The 19,920-nt window shown below is 43.5% G+C and overlaps 1 protein-coding gene across 2 annotated transcripts in view; it reads right to left on the reverse strand.

Moving 5' to 3' along the window:
- Positions 1–19,920, reverse strand: part of LOC109902324 (rab GTPase-activating protein 1-like) — a 162,881-nt gene that overhangs the window by 109,240 nt on the left and 33,721 nt on the right. For both annotated transcript variants that reach the window (XM_031786311.1, XM_031786313.1), the window contains exons 8-11: positions 19,062–19,128; positions 18,705–18,807; positions 15,799–15,965; positions 9,580–9,706 (exon numbers count right to left, since the gene is read on the reverse strand). In XM_031786311.1, coding sequence (XP_031642171.1) covers positions 9,580–9,706; positions 15,799–15,965; positions 18,705–18,807; positions 19,062–19,128 — 464 coding nt within the window. The remainder of the gene's footprint in view (positions 1–9,579; positions 9,707–15,798; positions 15,966–18,704; positions 18,808–19,061; positions 19,129–19,920) is intronic.

Genomic DNA, 19,920 nt, shown 5'->3' on the forward strand with positions numbered 1-19,920 from the left:
TATGGCTTTTTAAAGTGTTGAATACAAAGTTTTGACAGTGCTGAGTAAGAACTTAAACATGAACTCAATCATAAAAACAGCAGCTCGTTGCTGTATTTGTTGACAGTCTCTCTCTAGTCATGGTTTTTAAACGTTTTGAAATCTCACAGTATCAACTTCGCTGTAGCTTTCTTTTATGCCTGCTACTTTATTGCAGACACGGTATTCTGAGCCATTCAATTTGCGAGCGGTAGGGCTATTGCACTTGATTTGCTCTCCGGGACCACCGGGAAGGTAGAATTTGTACCTTCAGACACATGAAATGGTTCAAAATGGCAACAGTTCACCTCCCTGGTGCACAGGGCAGCTGAAGTCGGGTGCACCTACTGCCAACAGCCCGAGAATTAAAAAGAAAATAGGAACAAGGCTTTACCATTGTTTTTTTTAAACAAAAATGTTTGGCGATCGACTAGGAATGTCTTGGAGATCGACCAGTCAATCCGGCTGGTGCCCACTGCTCTAGAAAGTTAGGTGAAGTTCAATCTCATGCTTCGCTCTGTGGACTGATATTTCTTCTGCATGGCAGTCCCGGGTGGAGCTGCGCAGCAGCCTTGGGGCTACTGCTCGTCAATGAGCTGCTTACAGGGAGCATTGCTGGGGTCAGTCTCTGTCATGGAAAGAGCAGGCGTTCCAAATGTTTTGTACACTCAGTGAATATTCAGAGTATATGGTCTTTCTAACAGACTTCGCTGCATACAAAGCCTATATCTCATAGGCGAGGTACAGAGATGAGCACATGAGCAGAGGGTTTGAGCTGGGGGTGTGTATATTGCCACCCATTCAGTAGGGTCATGAGTGTGCATGTGCTTGTATGTTTGCTGTGTGAATGCATGTGAACGTGCACGTGTGTGCTCGTGTGGATGAAAAAAAGCACATTGAAAATAAAAATCCGTGGGCTGACTGAAAAATAGAGAAAAAGGAGACATTCTGGGTCACACTGCTGCACATTGTAATTTACAATAATACAAGAAAATGTATGCGCACGTGTGACTGGCAAGAAATGTGCAGGCGGGCAGCAGCAGTAGCAGCAGCATCCTCACACACTGGGAAAGCTTTCAATCCCGTCTACAATGGCGACTGACCTCCAGCTAGAAGTCCCTGAAAGGCTTTCTTTTCACGACCGCCTACACCAGCAGCTGGAACACAGCAGAACCTTTAGAAATGCTTGTACATTTTACTGTGAATGGCTTCTCCTCCCTGGCAAGGCTTTTTTTTGGACACTGTGCCGGCCTTGGAGAGTGCCTCTCTAACGCCAAGGAGGTACCAAGGTTCAAAAGACAGGTGTGGGCAGACATCTCACTCAGAAGCAACTATTATTCTTTTTGCAGTTGGAATGGAATGGTACCACTCCAGCAGAGCAGAGTAAGGTCCAGCAGAATGCAGAAAATGTACCCAGAGCACATTCAAGCTGCAACTTACTGTAACGATGTGCTGTAAATGTACTTATTGTAGGTTTCCCTGGATAACAAGGCTTGCTAACAAAACTTGTCCAAAGACCATTCCAACCCCTTACAATCAAGAGCCCATCATCAAGTAAGAATCAGCATGCTGTCCCGGGAAAAAATGAGAAGTGCAGTGTCGGAAAAGCTGTGCTTGCAGGAAGCCAGAAAAGCCACCTTTGTTTACATTGTTGGATCATTGGAATGTGTGTTCTGGGCACCTTTGGAGTCCAAATGGTGATGTTATTTCTCCTGTTTTGCACTCATTGAAAAAAGTCCCAGCAACCCTAATTTATGTCTTTAAATATGAATCTCACTCTATACACACACGACGTTAAAGGGCAATTCCGCCACTTTTCAAACTCATATTCTCCAGCGCCATACCATGTCTACATATGTAAAAATGGCACGTTTCCATGATCTGTGGTTTAAAAGATGAGAATCAAGGTCATATTTTATTTTTTAATCTGTGACATGACAGGGTAGGATTTAAAGCAGGAATTGGAACCAGTTCAGGGAACAGAAACAAAAACCATTAAAATACATTCAAGGAACACAACAGTTATTTTCAAAGCAAGGGAACTGGTTAATAACATAACTTTACGTTCCTGCCATTTTTTTCCCAGTCCCACAAAAAAACGCAACATATATTTGCAAGTGTGTGTGTGAAGGCTACCATCCCCTCCAGAAGCTAAAGTAGATTATGCTTCAAACTGCACTGTTGGTTAAGGGCTTACAAGATTTTTGACTTGTCTGCTCAGGGATTTGATCTTGCAACCTTTCGGTTACTAGCCCAAAGCTCTAACCACTAGGCTACCTGCCACCCCAGGTTAAGCCAACTCTCTGAAGTTCAACAACATTCATAGTTCCTTCATAGAAGTCGCTCCTCTGTAGGTATAATTCTGTGGGCCTAATTCAGATAGCTAATGCATGTCATAACAACAAGATGCCCAGCGCTTCATGCCAAGCTCTCTCCTCACCCGAGAAATTTCAGTCGCATCTCACACCCTACGCTACAATAGTCTGTCCAATGCATGTACATAACTGTCCCACTGTCACCACTTTATTTTAAGAATGTGAAATGTCAGAATAAAAGTAGAGAGAATTATTTATATCCGCTTTTATTTCTTTCATCACATCACCCAGTTGGTCAGAAGTTTACATACACTCAATTAGTATTTGGTAGCATTGCCTTTAAATTGTTTAACTAGGGTCAAACATTTTGGGTAGCCTTTCACAAGCTTCCCACAATAAGTTGGGTGAATTTTGACCCATTCCTCCTGACAGAGCTAGAGTAACTGAGTCAGGTTTGTATGCCTCCTTGCCAGCACATGCTTTTTCAGTTCTGCCCACAAATGTTCTATAGGATTGAGGCCTCATTTTAAATTAATACTTGTGCCTAATCCTAACCTTTCCTCTTCAGATTTTAAGTTATCTCCCTGGACCTTAGTGGGGGAGCTGACGCCGTATAGCTGTGCGATGACTAATCAAGGCTGCAACCATGTTAGATGGGCTGTTTATACTAGGATTACCCGCATGTGGTGGGATTGCTTAACACCCACGTGGCGATCAGTGTTAGTGATCAAGCATTCATTGCCTCTTTTTGGGAAGGTCTCTTAGAGCTTATTTTAGGCTTATTCTAGTAATCTATGGGGTCTTACTCTCGTTATCAGGTCATTTATTCTTCTCTCATGGCTATGTCTAATGGTATCTGCCGGTAAGCCTTCAACTCAGGTAGACTATTTGTAGGTTTTGATCATCAGGTCACTCCCAACTGTGCACGCTGCAGACGCATCAGCTACTGCTGAGCAATTTCAGTATGACATTAGGCTATTTAGATGTGGGTACGTAGCTAACGTTTAGCTGCGGTTTCGGGTTTTAGTAATACTGTGTGGTTTTTTTGCTACGTGATGGTATGCTGAGCTGTACCATACAGCAGTCGACTGTATGGTCTTCTCTCTGTACAATGTCTTCTGTTATATAACCGCGCATGTCTTTTCTATTCCAAATTCAGTCAGGTATAACAAAAGAGTATCTCCTCTCTCAGTAGCGCAGGTTTGAAAATCACGTTAAGGCAATGGTGTTCAAAAATACACTTTTCCAGATGCGGTCTGTATGATGGCTTCAAGGGGTGCTTCAGTCTGAACACACTCAAATGTTCCTTCCCTTTCGTTTTTGCGTGATCTGTTTGCATTAAGTTCTGTTTGCATTATGTATGCTCACATGTGGAACACTTGTCATCACCGGAACTAACACTGCTTTATCTCATGTTACGCTGCCTGCATGCTGAGCACGGGCAGCAGCTGGCGAACTTCTGTTCAACATTGATGCTGGCAACCAGTGAGAAGACACTGGATCTCATCGCGGCTCTGGTTCCATCGTCAGCGCCGAGGGCTAGCTCTGAGCTATTGGCAACCAATTCTGCGTCGCCGCTGCTACTTCTCTCTAATCGTCTGCTGCTACCATGCTACAATTTAAAATGTTTCTGAGGATTTTGAAACCTACCCGAGTTCTTGCAGTATTGGTATATGATCATGATTGTCGGCCTGTGGGCCATTAGCTATGTTGCATCTGCCAAATGGGCTTCAAAAGAGCAATGTTCAGGCAACGACAAAGGTCACTATCACCCTCATTCTATATAAATAGATTCATGTTAAGGGTGTACGGCTCATACAATCATTTGTACTTGAGGCAGTTGTCTTTCTATGAGTTTTTACAGTAGGAAAATACAGTTCATTTTAATTTCTCTTTAATCATTGCATGGTCTCACGATTTAATCAGGGACACACGTTCACCGTGTTGGGTAAGCATTCCCAAACTGATAGGAAGGGTAAAGCTACCATTGCTCAAACTAACTCTCCTTTCTGTCCTCTTTTCCATGTACGCTACCTGCAATGGCGACCACTGGCCACTCTGGGTGATCCATTATTCGTCACCGATGCAGGCAAACCAATGACAAGATACTGGTTTTTCATCATGGCTCTGTCTCCTCCTGCGGGGCCATATCCTTAGCCATAGGAAAGCTTATCCGTTTTGCATCGGCGCAGCTTCAACGGCTTCTCTATCTGTCCCTGCATCCACACTGGAGATCATGGGGTACTGGTCCTCTGCTTCCTATGAACACTATGATGAAGATGAAACGCCAAGGAGATTATGGACGTCAAAAGTGATGAGTTCATTTGCGAGTTCCATGCCTTATATAGATCGCTATGTCGGCGTTCAGAGATCTGTTCTTAACTGACTTGCCTAGTTAAATTAAGGTTCAGCTAACAGTCAATATCATTGCTTTGGTTGTTATCGCAGTCAAGTTCCGTGCATATTGCTTAGGTTGTGCTTTTTTTAAAATTATATATTTAAACCATTATGTAACTAGGCAAGTCAGTTAAGAACAAATTCTTATTTACAATGACGGCCTACCCCAGCCAAACCCCGACGACGCTTGGCCAATTGTGCGCCGCCCTATGGGACTCCCAAACACGGCCCATTGTGATGCAGCCTGGATCCGAACCAGGGACTGTAGTGACGCCTCTTGCACTGAGATGCTGCGCCACTCGGGAGCCCACTAGATGATAGATATTTCATGTCGGCCACAGATGATCAGGCTACTCGTATAGATCAGTGAGAGCACCCGGCGGTGCGTCTCTAGGGCAGCTGGGTTCACACTGCTACATTGGCAAGATAGGCAGATAGTCCACACGTGCCAAGATGAAGCTTATCTGGCCTTAAATCGAGGGTACACGGCAGTACGTCAGGAGGGATAGGAGTCATAAGTCGTTCAGTTTAAGCCATATATGGTTAACATTCCAACATAGTATTCATTCTTGCGATTGTAGGTTGACTTTATATTTATGCAATTATTTATATATTTTACCCCATTATCCCCAATTTTAATCTTGTCTCATCGCTGCAACTCCTCAATGGGCTCGGGAGGCGAAGGTCGAGTCATTGGTCCTCCGAAACATGACCCACCAAACCGCACTTCTTAACACCCGCCCGCTTAACCCGGAAGCCAGCCACACCAATGTGTCGGAGGAAACACGTTCAACTGACAACACAGGACAGCCTGCAGGTGCCCGGCCCGCCACAAGGTGTCGCTAGAGCGCGATGAGCCAAGTAAAGCCCCCTCAGCCAAACCCTCAGACACTGCCCTATGGAACTGCCGATCACAGTCGGTTGTGATACAGCCCGGGATCGAACCTGGGTCTGTAGTGACACCTCTAGCACTGTGATGCAGTGCCTTAGACCGCCGCGCTCAGGAGGCCCTCGTAGGTTTACTTTAGCTGGTCAAGTGATGATATCTGGCATAGCTACACAGTCGGCTGGCATAAGGTTTTGCTGTTTTGGGGAAGGGTATAGCTTACCGCTCTCACTACCTGTAGGCTATTTTATATTGATGCTTTGCTTGGCCTGGCCAGTGAGCTACCCTGAAGGAGCAGAGCCTATATGTCAAGACTTGAATTATTCATTGCTTAATAAATGGTTAAACATATTTCTACATGGCATTTTCTTTCTGAAATTAAGCGGAACCAGTTCAGAAGGGAAACCGAGTGCCCCGCCTCAGGCTGACACATCAGCGGAGATGGCAGCAATTAGAGATGAGTAACAATCACGCCTGCCTTATTGGCAGTCTATTTAAGCTGACCGGGTCTGCTCACTGCCTGTAGGCTATTTTATATTGATGCTTTGCTTGGGCAGTGAGCTACACTGAAGGAGAAGGGCCTATACACGAAGACTTGCATTAATTAGTGCTTAATAAAATGGTTAAACATTTCTACGTTCTTTAAACATTTCTACGATCTTTCTGAAGTGTGTGTACTTTACTGTATTTATACTTGGGATACCGCTTTTCAACAGGAAACTTTTTTTTGTCACTGGAGGAAGTCTAAGCTTTATGCAAAGCATGGGTTACAGGGTTACATTGTCTTTATTTAAGCTCCAAAAGCTGAGAGATCTTTTTATAGGTTAAAACATTCCAAAAGTGTATTTTATTTTTGCTAATTTAAGTGCAAAGATATTCCTTTATTTTATTTAGGTAAAGCGCTGCCCACCTGTCCGGGTGAAGAATAGCCATACTGTTAAGCCTCTGTGCTTTGGCAGTCGTTCTGACGCTGGTATCACAAAAAAATATGGATGAGTTTAGCTAATTCTAGGTATAGCCGGCCAACCATTCCCATGCCCTTTAATTCATTCATTATGTCATCCACTGTTCTGAGGCCCTTGCCTCTCTTTAGCTCTGGTAAAACAGCAAGCTGATTTCTGCCCAAGTCCATGCCATAGTGGGCAGTCACACATTGGAAGTCCTCTGTGGACCATACATTCGCTTTTGACGTAGCTGGGAGTAGAGTCTCGACGGATTGGTACAGGCACATCTCAGGCAGGAGAGGAGAGTGAGCGGAAAAAAAGAAACCAAGTGCAGAATGCAGACTGTCAAACGAGATGCAACTAAGCTGTTGAGAGGCGTGGTTGCTGAGGCTCTGTAGGCTGCAGCTAGGAGACCACTGTGACTGACAAGTGAATCCACCTGCCGAAGCGAGTGTGGGGGGTGACACTGGGACAGGGTCGTAGTCGCTAGATAAAACAGGCAGAAATTGGGGGAGGTACTATGTCAACTTGTCAAAATAAGTGTGAAAAAAGGTTTTCTCCTCTAAGTCATAAACTAATGACTATGTCTGGTAAACGTGTTCTGTGCCTGCTGCTTTGAAAGTGATGTGCCGGGCGTCACACCAGATTGAAAAGTACTGGGAGAAATGCCAGCTCGCTACACATTTTCTGGCGGCTCTAGTTTGTGTACTTAAAGTGCTGTAATAAGAAGAGGGTTTGTTTAGTTACACTAGTCATTAAATCCCTAGAAAGATGTCTGAGGATGCATTTTGTGTCTTGTATTAGAGGTCGACCGATTAATCGGAATGGCCGATTAATTAGAGCTGATTTCATAACAATCTGAAATCTGTATTTTTGGGCGCAGATTTTTTTATACCTTTATTTAACTAGGCAAGTCAGTTAAGAACACATTCTTATTTTCAATGACGTTCTAGGAACGGTGGGTTAAGTGCCTTGTTCAGGGGCAGAACGACAGATTTTTACCATGTCAGCTCAGGGATTCAATCTTGCAACCTTACGGTTAACTAGTCCAACGCTCTAACCACCTGCCTCTCGTTGCACTCCACAATGAGACTGCCTGTTACGCGAATGCAGTAGAAGCCAAGGTATGTTGCTAGCAAGCATTACATTTATCTTATAAAAAACTATCAATCATAATCACTAGTTATAACTACACATGGTTGATGATATTACTAGTTTATCTAGCGTGTCCTGCGTTGCATATAATCGATGCAATCCTGGGGGATGATTTAACAAAAGTGCATTTGTGAAAAAAGCACAATCGTTGGACGACTGTACCTAACCATAAACACAAATGCCTTTCTTAAAATCAATACACAGAAGTATATATATTTTAACCTGCATATTTAGCTTAAAGAAATCCAGGTTAGCAGGCAATATTCACCAGGTGAAATTGTGTCACTTCTCTTGCATTCATTGCATGCAGAGTCAGGGTATATGCAACAGTTTGGGCCGCCTGGCTCATTGCGAACTAATTTGCCAGAATTTTACGTAATTATGACATAACATTGAAGGTTGTGCAATGTAACAAGAATATCAGCCTAATGGCTGGTGTAATCGATGTGAAATGGCTAGCTAGTTAGCGGGGTGCGCGCTAATAGCGTTTCAAACGTCACTTGCTCTGAGACTTGGAGTCGTTATTCCCCTCTGCAAGGGCCGCGGCTTTTGTGGAGCGATGGGTAATGCTGTGGCTGTTGTCGTTGTGTTCCTGGTTCGAGCCCAGGTAGGGGCGAGGAGAGGGACGGAAGCTATACTGTTACACTGGCAATGTAAAACCCTTTGTTTTCTTACTCCTCATGTATTAAAAAACCTTACTCATTCAATATTCATATTTTCAAAAGGGTGGTGGAAATGGGAAAACACAGAATGAGCATTCCTAAAATGAAGAGTGAAATCCTTTCGGTAATAAACCAGTGGCAGGCAGTGTGTTCCTTCCAGAGCTGTGTAGTGTTGAGTCAAGCCGGGGAGGGAGGGCGAGATGGATACCAGGTGGTCTTAGCCCACAGCAGCAGTGCGGCGATACCAATGAGTCAACCCTACTTAACCGGATTGGACTGTGCTCCAGTGAAACCGGTGAGCCTCCAGAACCCATCCAAAGCTTCTGGAATTCTGTCTTGCCTCAGCCTCGCTCGACACCCCCAAAAAAATAACTCCCCACTGTCTGAGACACACACACGCCTCAAACACACAGACACAAAAGCGAGAACACACACAAACGTTCCCCCTCACAAACATCCACACCTGCAAACACCTCCCCCTCACAGCGGTTCACACACACACACACACACACTAAATTAAACTTCACAGTTGATTCATGGCCGCCAGATACGAGGAGGGGGGCGAGCCTCAGGAAAATGCAAAGTGAGCCAACGTGTTGATAACGTTCAATTCAGGGGGAATATCTGGACAGATGATCTCATTTGTATGAGGTGTCCCGCCACCGAGGAGAAACAATTGCCCGAAATATATAAATAAAAAACAAATGCTCCTCCAACAAGCTATTTGTGCCAAAGCAATCTATTTCTTTTTTTTCTCTCACCTTGTACACACTCTTTCTAAAAGCAATCTAAGTAAGCTCTGAGATGCAGGTCGTTTTTCTTTGAAATTGAACATAGCAAGTTTTTCAGCATTACGGCAGTAGACATAGTGTATTTTTCAATCAAGCGATATTAGGTAATACAATTATGTCGTCCGTGTGACTGCGGCGGATGAAATTCAATGTGCCGAGGCGGATGGAATTCAATGTGCCAAGGTATTTTACCTGGAGAGGTGTGCAAGTTCTCATGTTGACCTTGGAAGGTGATTGAAAGGCTAGCCAAGAAAACAACAATGCACTCTTAGTTAGTCTTCAGGGCAACGTATATGGATGGATGGATAGATACAAAGAGCAAGAGGTAAGAGAGAGGATGTCAAATATGGAAAGAGAGAGACAGATACGATGATGAAATGAGGATGAAAACAGAGAGCGAGAGTTCAATACCTTCCTCAGGCTCCTCCTCCTCAGCCGGAGAGGCCAGACGGCCTCGTCCCCCGTTGCTCCTCTCAGTCTCCCTCTGCAGGCTCACCACCTCCAACATGGCATCACCCTGGCCACCCTTCCCACCACCCTATACACACACACATATATGGTGCAGAAATAATACAGTGGGAGGATTTATTTTGACACAGCACCAAGAAACAAAGTTAAAAAGGTCATTACTACTGCAGCAGAATTGATGAGTCAATTCTACACGCTGAAAAAAAAAAATGATTCAGAGTGAGAGCTGTTGCGACAGTCTCTCTTTGGGTATCCTCAAATATTTTCAGAAACAAAATCTGTCTAAAGTTAGCCTCACCTTTTGCCACCACCCGAGGGGAACCACGGAAAAATATAATTACACGTACAGGAGGAAATTAAATTGAGCGGCGGCAGAGAGCGCCAAGGATCGCACCAGACGGCTTTTGGCCAGAGTGTCTGGTAATAGGGTTCACAGGGAGCCTGCTGCAATCAGAGCACAGAGAGATTGGGCTCACTCGCCTATGCAGGTCACTTCTAAAGTTGGGCTTTGTTACATTGCACATTGGGGGTTTTGTAATACTGTTGTTGCTACTGGGGTTGTTTGGTCTCAGCAGTTGCGGTGAGAGGTGGATCCATGACAACACTAACACTATATATATATATATATATATATAACCCTTGCTCTGTGAGCACATGTGGATCCAATCAAACATTTTAGCACAAGGGCCATAATTGAAGACTATACATCTAACACATTTTTAGGCAATGCATTACCATAGCTGGCTAGTGCTATCAACAGTCATACATGACATACGAGAACATTGGCATTTATTAAGGTTTAGGTAGTACAAATAAGGGGGTCACAATAAGCTTCGCAATAATACCACTTAGACCTTGGGTAGGATCCTCCAGTAACAAAATCACCAAACCCTTTCTATCAACTCGGGAGCCAAGGCGCAAAATATGCTCAGAGAGGGCGACGACAACGGCTCCTCTAATTCCTCAACGCCTTAATGAGAGGCCCCCGGAACAAATACAAATCATCCTCAAATAATACTGGAGCTAGTGGCTGGGATTAGAATCTAGTGTAAACACTAGAATGGCTATCTTTTAATTAACTTTTAACTACAGCAGCCGCCATTCTTTGCTGCCTGCTGATGCGCTAACTATAGAGAGGCACACAGGCAGAGCCCTAATTACTACAGTGTGATAATGAGTGGCTGCCTCGTATTAGGGCTCCCAATGAAACAAAGGCTAATGTCCACAATTACAAACTAGTCCCTAAATAGTGCACTTCTTTTGACCAAGGCCCTGGTCAAAAGTAGTGCACTATATAGGGACTAGGCTGCCATTTGGGATGCATTCAAAGCCTGGAGTGGAGAGGAAAAATCCCTTTCAAACAAGGAGGCAAGGGGCTTATGTTACTGACTTAGGGGCTTGTTTTGATTTTCTAAACACCTGCGGAAGGACTGGACAGGACGGGGATGCACTTGTGTGCTGGGTGTGATAATTGAATGCGTTGAGAACGTCGTCGCTCTCGTGCATTTTAATTGGAGGGGTTCGGGGGGGATTGGGTGTGGATGTGTGCAGGCCTCAAATATCCCAACCGAATTGACGGTCATGTCCATTGATGCCCCCTTGTGTGGCCATAGTGCATCCCTAAAAGAAAATCCATGACTTGCGGCAAAAGGGTGACTACTTCTACACAGTCTCCTCTGAACAGTTGATGTCTGTTATTTAAACACTAATTTCTGAGGCTGGTAACTAATGAACTTGTCCTCTGCAGCGGAGGTAACTCTGGGTCTTCCTTTCCGGTGGCAGTCCGCATGAGAGCCAGTTTCATCATAGCGCTTGATAGTATTTGCGAAAGCACTTGAAGAAACTTTCAAAGTTGTGGAAACGTTCACATTGACTGACCTTCATGTCTTAAAGTAATAATGGACTGTTGTTTCGCTTTGCTTACTTGAGCTGTCTGTTCTTGACATAATATGGACTTGGTATTTTACCAAATAGTGCTATCTTCTGTATACCACCCTTACCTGGTCACAACCTACCTGGCTCAAACGCATTAAGAAGGAAATTAATTCCACAAATTAAGTTAAGGCACAAATCTTAATTGAAATACATTCCAGGTGACTACCATATAAAGTTGGTTGAGAAAATGCCAAGAGTGTGCAAAACTGTCATCAAGGAAAGGGGTGGCTACTTTGAAGAATCTAAAATATAATTTGATTTGTATAACACTTTTTTGGTCAATACATGATTCCATATTTGCCATTTTATAGTTTTGAGGTCTTCACTATTATTCTACAATGTAGAAAAAAGTAAAAATAAAGAACAAACCTTGAATGAGAAGGTGTGTCCAAACTGTTGACTGGTACTGTATATACACAGTGCCTTCGGGAAAGTATTCAGACCCCTTGACCTTCCAATTAGTTTTACATTACAGCCTTATTCTAACATTGAGGATTTTTTCAAATCTATCTACATACAATACCCCCTAACTACAAAGCAAAAACAGGTTTTTGGAGAATTCTTTTACGGAACTATCACATTTACTCAGTACTTTGTTGAAGAACCTTTTGCAGCGATTACAGCCTCGAGTCTTCTTGGATATGACGCTACAATCTTGGCACACCTGTATTTGGGGAGCATCTCCCATTCTTCTCTGCAGATTCTCTCAAGCTGTTGGATGGGGAGCGTTGCTGCACAGCTATTTTCAAGTCTCTCCAGAGATGTTCGATCAGGTTGAAGTCCGGGCTCTGGCTGGGCCACTCAAGGACATTCAGAGACTTGTCCCGAAGACACTATTGCGTCGTCTTTGCTGTGTGCTTAGGGTCGTTTCCCTGTTGGAAGGTGAACCTTCGCCCAAGTCTGAAGTCCTGAGCGCTCTGTAGCAGGTTTTCATCAAGGATCTCTGTACTTTGCTCCGTTCATCTTTGCCTCGATCCTGACAAGTCTCCCAGTCCCTGCCCCTGAATAACATCCCCATAGCATGACGCTGCCACCACCATGCTTCACCGTAGGGATGGTGCCAGGTTTCCTCCAGATGTGACGCTTGGCATTCAGGCCAAAGAGTTCAATCTTGGTTTCATCAGACCAGTGAACCTTGTTTCTCATGGTCTGAGAGTCTTTAGGTCCCTTTTGGCAAATTCCAAGTGGGCTGTCATGTGCCTTTTACGGAGGAGTTGCTTCCACCTGGCCACTCTACCATAAAGGCCTGATTGGTGGAGTGCTGCAAAGATGGTTTTCCTTTTGGAAGGTTCTATCTCCACAGAGGAACTCTGGAGCTCGGTCAGTGACCATCGAGTTCTTGGTCACCTCCCTGACCAAGACCCTACTCCCCTGATTGCTCAGTTTGGCCGGGCGGCCAGCTCTAGGAAGAGTCTTGGTGGTTCCAAACTTTTTTCATTTAAGAATTATGGAGGCCACTGTGTTCTTGAGACACCTTCAATGCTGCAGAAATGTTTTGTTACCCTTCCCCAGATCTGTGCCTTGGCACAATTCTGTCTTGGAGCTCTACAGACAATTCCTTCGACCTCATGGCTTGGTTTTTGTTCTGACATGAAAATCATGTCCAATCAATTGAATTTACCACAGGTGGACTCCAATCAATCACATTTATAAAGTCCATTTAAACAGGGGATGTCAAAGTGCTATACAGAAGTCAAGTTGTAGAAACATCAAGGATAATCAATAGAAACAGGTTGCACCTGAGCTCAATTTCCTGTCTCATAGCAAAGGGTCTGTTTTTTATATTTTTTATTTTTAATACATTTGAAGACAATTCTAAAAACCTGTTTTTGCTTTAACATTATCGTGTATTTTGTGTAGATGCTGAGGATTCTTTTTTAGATCCATTTTAGAATAAGCCTGTGTAACGTAACAAAATATTTTCCGAAGGCACAGTATATATTTAATTAAAAGTCTCATTAAAGGTTTGGCTACATTTTCATGCACCTCATGTCGGCCCAGACGGCATCCCTAGCCACGTCCTCAGAGCATGCGCAGACCAGCTGGCTGGTGTGTTTACAGACATATTCAATCAATCCCTATCCCAGTCTGTTGTCCCCACATGCTTCAAGATGGCCACCATTGTTCCTGTTCCCAAGAAAGCTAAAGTAACTAAACTAAATAACTATCGCCCCCTTTGCACTCACTTCTGTCATCATGAAGTGCTTTGAGAGGCTGGTTAAGAATCATATCACCTCCGTCCTACCCAATACCCTAGACCCACTCCAATTTGCTTACCACTGACGATGCAATCGCCATCACACTGCCCTATACCATCTGGACAAAAGGAATACCTATGTAAAAATGCTGTTAGTTGACTACAGCTCAGCATTTAACACCATAGTACCCTCCAAACTCGTCACTAAGCTCGAGACCCTGGGTCTCGACCCCGCCCTGTGCAACTGGGTCCTGGACTTACTGACGGGTCACCCCAGGTGGTGAAGGTAGGAAACAACATCTCCAACCTACTGATCATAAACACTGGGGCCCCAAAAGGGTGCGTTCGCAGCCCTCTCCTGTACTCCCTGTTGACCCATGACTGCGTGGCCATGCACGCTTCCAACACAAATCATCAAGTTTGCAGATGACAAAACAGTGGTAGGCTTAATTACCAACAACGACGAGACGACCTACAGGGAGGAGGTGAGTGCCCTTGGAGTGTGGTGTCAGGAAAATAACCTCTCACTCAACGTCAACAAAACAAATGACATGATCGTGGACTTCAGGAAACAGCAGAGGGAGCACATTTGCACAACGCATCACCGGGGGCAAACTACCTGCTAGGCCACCTACAAAACCCGATGTCACAGGAAGGCCAAAAAGATCAAGGACAACCACCCCCCGAGCTACTGCCTGTTCACCCAGCTATCATCCAGAAGGCGAGGTCAGTACAGGTGCATCAAAGCGGGCACGGAGAGACTGAAAAACAGCTTCTATCTCAAGGCCATCAGACTGTTATTAAACAGCCATCCCTCACATAGAAAGGCTGCTGTCAACATACAGACTCAAATCTCTGGCCACTTTATTAGATGGACTTAAAAAGGTATCACTAGTCACCTTAAATAACACCACTTTAATAATGTTTACATATCCTACAACACTCATCTCATGTATATAATGCTCTATACCATCTACTGCATCTTGCCTACCCCGCACAGCCATCGCTCATCCATATATTTATATGTACATATTCTTATTCACCCCTTACATTTGTGTGTAAAAGGTAGTAGTTATGAATTTATTAGATTACTTGTAAGATATTACTGCATTGTTGCAACTAGAAGCACAAGCATTTCGCTAAACATCTGCTAACCATGTGTAGGTGACCAATAAAAATGTATTTGATTTGAGCATAGGTCTGAACATGAGACTGTAGAAAATACGCATAAGTTAATCACCTACACTTGGACAGGGTAGGCTAATTATTTATGTACATTTACATACACTTGTGTTTTTCTTAACAGAATCGGTACGGTTTTTCAGTTTTCAAATCAAATTTGCCTAGGTTGGTTAATGGCCTTTATGCCCTAGCAGATTGGGCACCTTTTGTAAGGCAAATGGCCTTTCGAGAGCTAGTAAGCAGAATATACAACATACCTCCTATAAAATACCCCAAATACCCTTTTGTATTGTCCTGATGAGGTATAAGTTGGGATATTTATTACGTGTGCGATAATGTAAAAGTTGGGATATTTATTACGTGTGCGATGATGTAAAAGTTGGGATATTTATTACGTGTGCGATGATGTAAAAGTTGGGATATTTATTACGTGTGCGATGATGTAAAAGTTGGGATATTTATTACATGTGCGATGATGTAAAAGTTGGGATATTTATTACGTGTGCGTTGAGGTATAGGTTGGGATATTTATTACGTGTGCGATGAGGTATAGGTTGGGATATTTATTACGTGTGCGATGATGTAAAAGTTGGGATATTTATTACGTGTGCGATGAGGTATAGGTTGGGATATTTATTACGTGTGCGATGATGTAAAAGTTGGGATATTTATTACGTGTGCGATGATGTAAAAGTTGGGATATTTATTACATGTGCGATGAGGTATAGGTTGGGATATTTATTATGTGTGCGATGAGGTATAGGTTGGGATATTTATTATGTGTGTGATGGAGGTAAAGGTTGAGATATTTGGGATATTTATTCATTATTAACTGGCCATTTATTTACCTGTTTGAGTTTGAGGTAGAAGGTCTCGCTAAAGGCCTTGCGGCTAAAGTACCAGAAGCGCTCATTGGCCGGGTAGACGCGCACCAGGGTTTCCAGCAGGAAGCGCACCGGCTCCACCACCTCAGTCACCACCAGGTCCACCGCGACGGTCATGTACACCTGCTTATCTGGAGAGAGACCACCACAGAGAGGACAAGGTCACACACTGGAGGGGGTGTTTGTAGTGCCAACAGCAGTTCCAGAATGTATACTGTATCTGTCTGGGTTAAAGTGGGTGTTGCGGGTTGACACACTAAGTGGACAAAGTGAAATGGTAGGCTATTAGCTTCATTTAATTGTATGTTTATAGAACGCAGAGAAAATATATTGCCTGCTGTTTTAATTAGGTAGACCAAACGTGTACTCCTCAGAGGGCTTGGATTCCACCACGACCACCAGCTGTCAAACTAGCGACAGCAGCACACCTATTCTCTTACCTCACCCTTCCCAGAGAAAGAGACAACGGACCAATTTAAAACTAGAATCATATATCTACAACCAAGAAACTCAGCATCTTTAAATATCTACGAATTATTTTGAATCTAAGGAAACCGCATTCCAAGTCACAGCATGAGACAAGCTGTGTGTGATATATCGCAATGTAGTGCAGCATAAATCTAAGCTGTCCTCTAGTACCACCAGCCTCATCCAAGTGAAAAAGTTACGTCCGGGGTAACAGATCTTGCAACATCCAATTTTTGGGGTTGAAAAAAACGGATTGGGAGAAAAATAAACACACAGATAGCAATCGCCGAGCTATGAAACGGAGGGAAAAATAACCCATTTCACAGTGAGAAGTTTTTATTGTTGTAATTAACCAGGGGGGAGGGGAAAAAAAGTCTACAAAACTGCCTTGTAAAGGATGGCCTAGATAGAAAAATAGATTCCAATTATGATAAAAGTCAAGCATAGCATGTTGGTTTAGAAAGATGTTTTAGGAAACGGCATCCCTTCAAGCTTCCGATACCACAGGACTACTTTCCCTGCGTGCCAAATCACTGACAACAAAGAAGGATTTATTTAGTTGAGACCGCTAGGGCCATTGTTTTTAGAAGTCTTCTCTCTCCCAGTTTTGACATGAAGTAAGCTGTGTGGTTTAATACTGTAGAATCAGAGTCTTGAGTCTATGGTAGAAGGCCGTTTTTGTATAAGTAACAAATAATGTTCATGTTTTGTGGGAAGTCTTCTTTAGCTTTACATTTCAAAAACCATTAGCTGCAGTATATCAGTTAAAATCTATACGTATAATTACTAAATGTTCTGGCTCTGGTTTATTATTTACACAAACAGTAATATCCAATGTTTACATGCATGTTCTTGAAGCCAGTTATCACAACTACCTACTTCCTTTTCTACTAGTGAATGGTTTGTTTCCTTTGTGGAGGAATCGTGGCATTGTAGTTTGGACTACCTAACTCCCCTGAGCTGGGTTGCTTTGACAAGCTGCCATATAGGTTTAAGTCAAACTTTCCTGACTTCCGAGTCAGCAACTCTGCAGCGCTGCTAATTTGTTTGATATAATGAGTTCAGTGAGGTGAGGTCTTGCAGCGCTTGGCAGCGTCTTACTGTGCATTACACTGGGACCTGATATATGAAAAGGTGTCCAAACCACCCATGTTTTCAGACAGCCAATTTGGTTTGGGGCATATATCATTTATTTTGCAGGCCATCATAAGGAATAGCTGGTATCAAATGTTAGAAGCAGTGCCTATTTTGTGACTGTTCAAAGTAAGAAATGTTACCACAATTTTAAGTCACTTGAAATGCCTTTAAAAGAAATGTTCTGTGTTGGTTGAGTACCAAAAAAAATCATTACAAATAAAAGGTGCTAGCTATATAGGTCGAGTCTGGGACCACATGGACAGGGCCATTAGCTACAATTAGCACAAATGAAAAGCTCAGCACCAGTAGTCTTCCACATCCACTTTCCTCAGTCTCTGACCCTGTTAACCACTGAGGTTGAACGCTGCTCGCGCTCTAAACCAATCCTAGAGCACAACCACAATGTTGCTAATCTAATAGGCTTTCCCTAGCAAACAGGGGACGTCCTGAGGACATTGTGACGTTCCCATTAGGTACCGTAAGGGTTTCGGTGCGACGTTATCCCACTGACGCTCTGAGAACATTCTAAGAAAGTCGAATGTTGGTCCCAAGGGAACGTTCTCTGGGGGGACACTGGTCTAGTTCAATGTACATTCCCGGGACATCACTGAGGACCATGTCAGGACATTCATTTTACTATTCTTTAGGACGTGGCATGATGGTCCTGAAAACGTTCTAAAAAAAGGTCCCGACATGGTCCTCAATGATGTCCTGGGAACTTGCAGGGAACTACACACAGGACCCCAGAGAACATTCCCTTGGGAACATCACGTGACAGGAACTAGACAAAACCTCCAGGGGAACATTAGACAACATTCGAAGGAACTCCTAAAAACGTCCTCGGGGAAGTCCCCAGGACCTACACAAAACCATTACAACAATCGTGACGACTTAAGGCGACTATTTTGTGACGTCCCAGGACATCCTAACAACTCATTATTGTTTGCAGGGTCTATAGCAGAAAAAAACTAAAGAGGCAAATAAGTGCCTTCCCCCTGTCAATATCAGAAATTAGGCTTTAATTTGCCATCTCAGCCATCCATCTTCTCAGATGAAAATAGTAAGATAAACACTATAATAGTATAGGAGCTTCCATTTGTGTTGTTTTCTGCTTTATTAGGCAGATGTCCATTAGAATTGATGAAAGAGAGTCAGAAAATGCTGGTTGGCAATGACATGCTAAAGTATGCTAGTGTGTCAGGCTGGTTGACAATGGCATGCGTAAGTAAGATAGGCTGGTGACAGGGTTGAGGGATGGTTCTCACCTTTAGGTGTGTCTTCATTCAGCACCTGGAAGGCAGCCATGTTGGGGTTCCATGTACCCGTGATCACATACGACTTTCCATCCGAGCTCTTCCCCATGGACTCCTTCACATAGGCACAAACAGGGCAATGACATACAATCACAGTCAACAGGCCTCAAACGGCAAAGCCATTCCAATCAAAAGCCAAAGAATCGATTTCCAATTCAACTCTGTTTAACCTGTCCAATAAAGAGTACACTAAAGTCAACGAAAGACTAAATAACTAGTCTCATAGTGATAGGTCAGTACATAGACATGGGAGTGCTGTTCTGGAACCTGGTTATGTGAATAAAGGAAACCACCGTGATTGCTGCTCACCATGTCTAGAAGATGCATGTCACTGTTCCGAACCTTCTGCCCTGGGCTCAGCAACATCCCAAAACACCTGAGGGAGAGGAACACAGGTCAGGGACAATGGCTCAAGGGGGCACTGCAACTCACCTTTCATCATTTCTTAAAACCCAAAGTTTGGGTTTTGGCAGAATTTGGATTCCTTATAAAAGACAAAAAGGTATTTGCTGAGAGACTCGTAATTGAATAAAATCAAATAATTAAAATAATTCTCCATCAGCGTGGCAGTAGCAAAGCTACAGGTATATTTTGTTACAGTGACCCAATTCTGAAGACTCTAGTCGAATGCTGGTGTGGGTGAATATGCATGGGTCTATTTATAAATTCAAAGAATCCAAAATGAACTACAGCAAAGCAGTGCCAATATCAATATCACTTGGAGACAGGGACCACTATGTGCCTGTTTCTTATGATAGGTGCGCCATCAAGTGGTTGCGCTGAGAATCACTACTTCATAAGAATATAAACCATTTATTATGCTTCCACAGAACAAAGATACTCATCTGAAGAGATTTGATTTCCACCCTCCTTCATAAGGTTGACCTAAAACTTTCCTACACATGACATTACTGATGTAAGAAGGCATGACTTACTCGTGCAAGCTACTATTATTGGACTCCCGAGTGCTTGAAGCATCACTACAGACACCCTGGATCGAATCCAGACCATCACAACCGGCCGTGATTGCGAGTCCCATAGACTCGTCCGGGTTTGGCCGGTGTAGGCCGTCATTGTAAGAAAGAATGTGTTATTATCTGACTTGCCTAATTAAATAAAGGTTCAATTAAACCAAAAAATTATTCACAAGGCTTCAGGGTCAGACGGA

This window comes from Oncorhynchus kisutch, linkage group LG13 (genome assembly GCF_002021735.2).
Source record: "Oncorhynchus kisutch isolate 150728-3 linkage group LG13, Okis_V2, whole genome shotgun sequence".
Lineage (NCBI taxonomy): Eukaryota > Metazoa > Chordata > Actinopteri > Salmoniformes > Salmonidae > Oncorhynchus > Oncorhynchus kisutch.